Source organism: Hypanus sabinus, chromosome 10, assembly GCF_030144855.1.
Source record: "Hypanus sabinus isolate sHypSab1 chromosome 10, sHypSab1.hap1, whole genome shotgun sequence".
NCBI classification, from domain to species: domain Eukaryota; kingdom Metazoa; phylum Chordata; class Chondrichthyes; order Myliobatiformes; family Dasyatidae; genus Hypanus; species Hypanus sabinus.
The window spans coordinates 128249425-128257529 of NC_082715.1; the positions used below are offsets into that span (position 1 = coordinate 128249425).

Consider the following 8105-nt stretch of genomic DNA (forward strand, 5'->3'; position numbering starts at 1 on the left):
AAATCTGAGGAATCCTTGACATTGGGCCCACAGGTTGTGGAATCATTTTGGTGTTGAAGTGAGTGAAGTTATCCAGGCTGGTTCAGGAGCCGTATGGGTGAAGGGTAACAACTGTTTCTGAACCTGGTGTTAAGGGAGCTAAAGCTCTTGTACCTCCTCTCTGATGGCAGAAGCAAGAAGAGAATATGACCTGGATGGTAGGGCTCTTTGACGGCGGATGCTGCTTTTCCCACCCCCACCCCCACACCAAACCTTCTACTCACCTACACGTTGCCTCCAGGATTAAATTCATGACACCAAAATGCCTGAGGCTCTGAAGCCAGTGGACTGAGTTTTGGAGTGTACTGAAGATATTTAGTTTTTTGTTATTTATTCAGAATTCAGTGTGAAACAGACCCAGCCCTTCAACCAACACCGCCCACCAATCCCCCAATTTAACCAAACCCGAATCAGGGGACAGTTTATGATGGGCAATTAACCAACCAACTGGCACATCTTTGGACTGTGGGAGGAAACCCACAGGGTCACGGGGAGAAGGTACAAACTCCTTACAGGCAGCAGCGGGAATCGAACTCTGGTCACCGGCATGGTAAAGCATTGTACGTACTAAGCAAGGATCACTTCACCAATGTCTTGTATAAAATGAAACTGCTCAGGCACCTGGAATTTTCAGTGTAGTATTAAATCAGTGAAAAGAAACCAGAGACAGGTATAAATCTCAAATAACAAGATTACATGGGTGATCAAATGTAATTTAATATTGCTTTTGCAGTTTGGGTGAGTTGATATTTGATTAATATCAGTGAAGGAAACATTGATTTGTTAAACCTTGGATATAACATTGAATTAAGTCCTTGAATTATTGGTGAATTAAACACTTACTGCATTAAAGTGCGAGTGCTTACCAGGTATTTTATTACTTGTGCGGCATTTAGTTCCCCAGCTTTGTGGGGCATTTTCATTTAATCATGACTTTGGCCAACATAATAGGAAAAGGCAAAATAAATTATCATTGGCTGAACACGGGAAAGTGCTGAGCCAGGCCAGATGAGCAAAGCCCCTCTTCTGCGCTGGAGATTCGGCAGATGCATCGACCGGCTCAAGCAGCGGTGGGGCCCGCTGCTCTCGTTGTAAATGAAAGTGAACGCGCTGCCGCCGCGGCCCACCGCGGCCCTCCTGCTGAAGCTACTCTCTCAGCGTAAACGGACGGGAGCTTTCTGAGTGAGCTCTAGCTTCCGTGGGAGAGATGAAGGCGTGCTGCGCTTCCAGATGAGACTTTGAACAAGAGATCCAGACGATACTCTCAGTTACATTTGAGTGGTTCAGAGTGGAACAGCAGAGCGAGGGAGCTCTCCCTGGTGTCCTGGGGAAAGGTCTTTCCACTAAAGCAGATTGATTGCGATCGCATGACTGTAGCTGTTTCTGTGTGAGAATTGACGGCCTGATTTCCTATAATGACTCTATTTCAGAAATACTCCATTGGCTGTGAAGCACGCTGAAACTTGCTGAATGAGACGTGCAAATTATTATATAAGTGCAGTTTTTCTTTCTTTATCAACATTTTTACAAAGCTTTCTTCCCCGTTTTGATGTTTAGTCATTTTGGTTCCTAGTTGCAAGGACAAGATATATGAGGTATTTTATGTGCGAATGGCTGTGGGCTGCCTTTGTGAGGATGTTCTATACACCTCGATGAATCCTCAACCTTAATCAAGCCTCAGTTCTGATCAACATGCCATCTGAGATTTGTCATACTTCAAAGCTGAGCTGTTACTTTTGCCTAAATTTCAGCGACCAGACTATTTCTGTACAGAGTAGAATTTGCCTTCCTAAATTCTTCAAATGAAGAGCCTTTTCATGCCATTATCAGGCACCGAAACTGCAAACTAACTACTTTCTATTAATACTGATATCACAGCTAATTGTTGATGTTGAAAATTACTAGATACATCAGTCAACAAGTATACAACAGCATATAACAGGTCAGTTATCTCACAGTTCGTCAGCAATAATTACTGCTGGTTGTAAATTTACTGGATCTGTCAGGGTATGGGGTCTAAATTAATGTGATTAGTTGTCAGCATAGACTTGGATGAAAAGTTAACTGCATTTGATTGTCAAAGCACCAGGGATGGGGAAGCTGAAGGACAGTAACTGCTGGAAATACACAGGATTTCAGCAGGATATAGAGAAGGGTCCACAGACCTCTTGGTTAATATACTGGGGTCCATGGCTGAAAACAGATTGACAACCCCTGATCCAGAGAGAGAAGGGAAGAGCACAACAAGCAATGTGTCAGCAGATCGAGCAGCATCTATGGAGGGAAAGGAACTGTCGGTTTTTCAGATCAAAACCCTGGATCAGTAACTGCTTTAGATGGATGAACTTTAGTCAGTTTGTTCACCTGAAATGTGAGTATCAGCTCCCATAGATTCACCTTGCATCCATCCTGGTCTTCAACATCTACTCAACTTCCAAAAGACCATTTCCCTTCACCTGTTGACAGCCAGGACGAGTTTTTGGAAGCCTGGATGCAATTGACAAGACCAGAATTTATTGTCCTCCTCCCAAAAGACCACAACCTTGTCGTAGGGTTTGGAGGCTTGTGTGCCTCAATGACCTAGAGGGCTACATTGGCTACTCTTGGTAGGGTCACCCATGCCAAACAGGTCAAAGGGTAGAGACCAGATGCAAGAGTGGTCCACAAGTGTCCAGGTTCAGGGTTCAGCTGAGCGCTAGTAACCTTGACTGGTCAAAAACAAAGTTGCAAGAACAACAATGAAGAATCCTATACCATTGCGCAATGACATTTCTGAGTCTCTACCTGGGACGTGCACGACTGGCAGTACTGAGAGCCGAGAGGAAGCTACTGGCCCAATGAAGAAAGCCCTGAACACTGCTGGGATCAAGACCAACACTGGGTTTTGGAATATATGAACACTGGCAAGCTGAACCACACCTGGGGCACAATGGAGAAGGTGGTCAAGGACAGACAGAGATGGAGGACTTTTATAGATGTCCTCGGTGTCAGCAGCATAACAGGCATTTTTTTCTCCCTCTCCAACTCCCTCTTCCCCCTCCCTCCCTCCTCTCCCTCTTCCCCCTCCCTCTTCCCCCTCTCCCCTTCCCCCTCTCCCCTTCCCCCTCTCCCCTTCCCCCTCTCCCCTTCCCCCTCTCCCCTTCCTGCTCTCCCCTTCCCCCTCTCCCCCTCCCTCCCCTTCCCCCTCCCCTCCCTCCCCTCCCCTTCCCCCCTTCCCCCTCCCCTTCCCCCTCTCCCCTTCCCCCTCTCCCCTCCCCTTCCCCCTCTCCCCTTCCCCTCTCCCCCTTCCTGCTCTCCCCTTCCCCCTCTCCCCCTCCCTCCCCTTCCCCCCTTCCCCCTCCCCTCCCTCCCCTCCCCTTCCCCCTCTCCCCTTCCCCCTCCTGGAGAACTCGCTGGTGAACCACCTTAAGCCATTGGAAGTACCTCATCAGAAGGGCAGTCTATGGGGGGGAGTTCCAGGATTTAGACCCCACTACAAGAAAAGATCAGAGAGATATTTTGAGCTGCACCAAATAGAGGGGAATTTACGAGAGGTAGCTTTCTCAGGCTCCTGCTCCTTTTGTAGTCCTTGGTAGAATTCACAGGTTTCGGAGTTCCTCGAGGTGAGTAGGTGCACTGTGCTTTGGAATTGGAATGCACTGCACCATTCATTGTTGGAAGGAGTGAATGCTGAGGGTAACACGGTGAGGTAAAGCTAGTGTTTCAGAGGAAGTTCAGTGACCGTAGATAATAATGGGCAAGGGGCACGGTCAAGAATTGTTCTCTGTTGTACAGGAGTCTTGTAATGATGAGACTGAAGCTGCCCTTCAGCCTGGTGGTGTGTGTATTCACGTTTTTGTGTTTCTGCCTGAGAGAAGAGGGAATGACCACCAGAGAGGAAGCAGCTATACTCTTTGAAACAGTTTGTCCTGAAAAGGTAGTTTGTTTTTTTTAGAAAAAGGAAATTAAAGAGATTAATTTCCTCACTCAGGTGCAAAGTTTCCCATCAAATGGACTGCGCCAGAAGCTGCATTGTACGGCCGGTTTACAATCAAGTCTGACGTCTGGTCCTTCGGCATTCTACTGACAGAGCTGGTAACGAAGGGGAGAGTGCCATACCCTGGTAAGAACCATAGACAGACAGTGGTCTTGCGGAATATGTTTGCCTTTCAACACTACATCATCATTGTCATTATGTGCCATTTATTTATGACTTGGGCGATCATGGTCTTTCCTATGACCGTGTCTGGTCTTGGCAAATTTTTCTACAGAAGTGGTTCGCCATCACCTTCTGGGCAGTGTCCTTACAAGAGGGTCGACCCCAGTCGTTATCAATGCTCTTCAGAGATGGTCTGGTCACATAACCAAGACTTGCAATGTGCACCAACTGGTCCAACGACTGTCCACCAGCTGCTCCCATGGCTTCACGTGACCCTGATCGGAGGGGGAGGGATAACCAGGTGCTAGACCTTGCCCAAAGGTGACCTGCAGCCTACCAGAGGGAAGGGGCAGCTTATACCTCCTTTGATAGGACACATCTCCACCCCACCATCCAACTATCTCTCTAGCACTCTTAAAAAAAAGAGCTCATGTTATAGTCAGATGAAGCATTGATTTCCTTGAATAAACAAAAGAAATATGAATCTATCTTATTTCAATAAGCAATCCATTGTGTAAAAGGCAAAGTTCCACTTCCTGATGATCATATCATTTAATTTAGCTGTGGGTTTATCATGCAAGTTTTGCATTTCCAAAGTTCATTCCCAGTGTACAAAGGCAGCCACTAAATAGCCGTTTCCAGTCTTTCGGCTGGATTTAGGTTAACCCAAAAAATCTTAAGCTTGTTGAAGGTGCCAGGCTGCTTTTCAACACTGCCCTCTTACAACAAGTTAATATGTAATTGGTTCATGCAGATCTAGTATTGCTATCGCTACGGGAGATGAGGTTCATTTTCAGCTGTAGGATATGGATTCAAGCTGAACCCTGTGAATTATAGGAATGGTATTCTGTTTCTGCTAGTTGTCAGATTTGATGCAACATTCCCAGGGGAATATCCCAAGTTCGTGCATGGGAAATCATTATGTTATTATATTTGACTTAACTCCACTCTTCCAGTTTATTTGCTTTTTGTTCTGACCACCACTTGTGTCCCGCACCAGGTATGAATAACCGTGAGGTGCTGGAGCAAGTGGAGCGTGGCTACAGGATGGCATCTCCGCAGGATTGTCCCAGCTCCCTTCATGAGCTCATGATCCAGTGTTGGAAGAAAGACCCAGAGGAGAGGCCCACCTTCGAGTACCTGCAGGCCTTCCTAGAGGACTACTTCACTGCAACCGAGCCTCAGTACCAGCCAGGAGACAACCTGTGACCATCTGTTGGGTGTTCCTCGCTATGTTCCCTTGCCATTAGACATTGAGCAGCTGGGTCCTGGCTGCTATTCTCCAGAAACTGGTGTCTTCTAATGTCAAGTCCTAACTCCCCAGCCCTTTCAGAATGGGCACCTTGAGACTACCGAGGCTATTTTTTTGAATATGTCCGAATGCTAGTATTGTATAATAATCACCGTTAAAAAATGATGGAATACCATCTCTAAAATGCTACTTACTGTTCAGATATCGTCTTCCCTCCCCTCCCCCCTGCCTATTGGCTCAACTGAACTCTTCCATGTTAATAAACCCCTCGAGGAGTGAATTGCAGCCGGCCTCTGCCCACCGACGAAAGCTGGTGGCACGGAGCGAGCACTGGCAGCAGGACCACCATCACCTTCTTGAGGAGCCTTTGCATAAACTTTCAATGTGACGGCAGTTTGGCAGAGGAGAGAAGCCGTTTGCGGCTGAGAATCCGGCAAAGTAATGAAACCGAGACTGGTGTTTACTCTCCCTCGCCACCCGTGTCCCAGGAACCCTCGGTATTAGAGTCCTTATCGAGTTTGAGAGCCACTTGGGAAACTTTGAATGATGCCAAAAGCAATTGCCTTCTTGTTTCTGCCTACATCCCCCTTTGCACCAATGTGCAGCTTTGTTTTGATTCCCACTTCAAGACGTCCTTTTAAAGGTGGCGATGTAATATTTTGTCATCTGAGCAAGTCTATTTTAAGAAGTTCTCCATACTTTTCTCTTGGTCTCCCCCCCCCCCCCACCGTTCATAGAAACGGGGAAACTTTCAGGGCAGCGTGAATCAGGCCACCATCCATGTGGCAAAATGTTACACGGAACAGACCCACCGGGTGATGGTATTGCTCACATCACTGGGGAACGTGTGGCTCGGCACTGAGGACTGGCAAGGGTTGGGAGATCTGCCATACAGACAGCACCCAGTGAGAACTGTGCTTTGCTACGTCTGACAATTCACTGTAGTACTGGACATCCAGGAGCGCGGGAGTCTAGTCCTTTACCCAAGAAAAGCAAAGGACCTCCACTAGCGCTAGTAAAATGAGAATATGGGCACTCATGCTTCAAAGGATGAAATGACAGAGCCGTTCCAGAATGTCCTTTTATGTCTAACGTTACGCTGATTTTTTTTAATGCCTTTATACATGTAATGTTGCAGTAATTAATTGCATTTCCCGATTGCTTCCTGTGCAGCCAATGACATCCTAAAGAATTATTTTAAGAAAATGACTATGCACTCAATAACTTTGATAGCAGATGCACAAAATGCGTTTTTGGATGTTACTACATTCCTTGAATTGGCCATGTGGTCCAAACATTGGATTATTGGTATTTGTACATTTTAACCAGATGATGCCTCTGCATTAATATTTTTTTTCTCCCTTCTGACACTCACAATGAATCTAATGTTTCAGCTGCCATTTAAAGTGTAAGCATTTTACAGTTTCTGCACTAGTTGACATTTTACATAGCTATTCAATTTTCCTAATCCAGTTCTTGTCATTTTCAAACCCATGTAATAAAGATCTTATCCAGGTCAGCCCACATCTGGAATTGTTCATCCTGTGTTCAAAATGAGACATGCACATCACTATTAAATACAAGAACCAAGGCCTTGATTTGTGGCCAAAGTTAACGTGCTCTTTACAGCGGCATCCTGATGTGTGACAATGGGACATTTTTAATTGCGTGTAGCTGGAAAGCAGAGCTATCGTATTGTTGTGTGAGTTATATCTACAACTGATGTACAGTTATTTGGAATGAGGGTTTGAAGTAGTTCAGTTGCAGAACAGCTGCAATAATAAATTTAGGACAGTGACTGCAATAGTCTTTCACCATAGTTGCCTCCACTTACTTTTCAGAAGACCGCATTGTTCCCCAGTCTGTGCTCAGACACTGGTGGCCCCATTCATGATCTCCATTCGTAACACCGCATTATGCTTGTTATCTCCACTGGGAATTCTGCATGTCGGCTATAGTCATTGTTCAGGTTGACTGCCATTTCCATTCCACCTCTTGGCTACACTCAGGCTTGTGCACAATGGCTCCAGACTCTAATGATCTCATCTGCTGCAGTCATCATTCAAGCCATCGCCAATCAGAATTATAAATGCTGGCTGTGGACTCCGTCGTCTGAATGCGGCCAAAGGGGAATAAAGTAGGTGAGCAAAATTGTCAGCGTGGAGAGGGTGGGCTGAAAGGCCAATATCTGTGCTGTGTGACTCCATCCAGAATCGTATGAATGTCTGCATGCTCCATCCCGAAACATACCCAGATCTGCAGCCACCATTCAAGCCCTACACAGTCCTCAGCTCTGTCTGTTGTGACTGCGAGCAAGGTCACCAGAGAGGAACTCTTGGAAGAAGAATTCTGCCTGGCTAAATGTTACATGACATTTTTATATGCTAAAGATCAGTCGTATCGGTACAGTGCCAATAAAAAGCATCGCCACCCCCTTGAAAGTTTGCATGTTGTTTTACAATATTGAATCACAGTGGATTTAATTTGGACACTGATCGACAGAAAAAGACTCATTCGTGTCAAAGTGAAAGCAGATCTCTACAAAGTGATCTAAATTAACTACAAATATAAAACACAAAATAATTGATTCCATAAGTATTCACCCCCCCCCCCCCACACACCCTTTAATGTGACACACCAAATCATCACTGGTGCAGCAAATTGGTTTTAGAAATC

At 45.9% G+C, this 8105-nt stretch overlaps 1 protein-coding gene across 5 annotated transcripts in view; it reads left to right on the plus strand.

The window, feature by feature from the left end:
- Positions 1-6953, plus strand: part of LOC132401091 (tyrosine-protein kinase Fyn) — a 233108-nt gene extending 226155 nt beyond the window's left edge. For all 5 annotated transcript variants that reach the window (XM_059982920.1, XM_059982919.1, XM_059982916.1 and 2 more), the window contains 2 exons: positions 4010-4141; positions 5178-6953. In XM_059982920.1, coding sequence (XP_059838903.1) covers positions 4010-4141; positions 5178-5386 — 341 coding nt within the window. In that variant the 3' untranslated portion in view covers positions 5387-6953. The remainder of the gene's footprint in view (positions 1-4009; positions 4142-5177) is intronic.
- The last annotated feature ends 1152 nt before the right edge of the window (positions 6954-8105 follow it).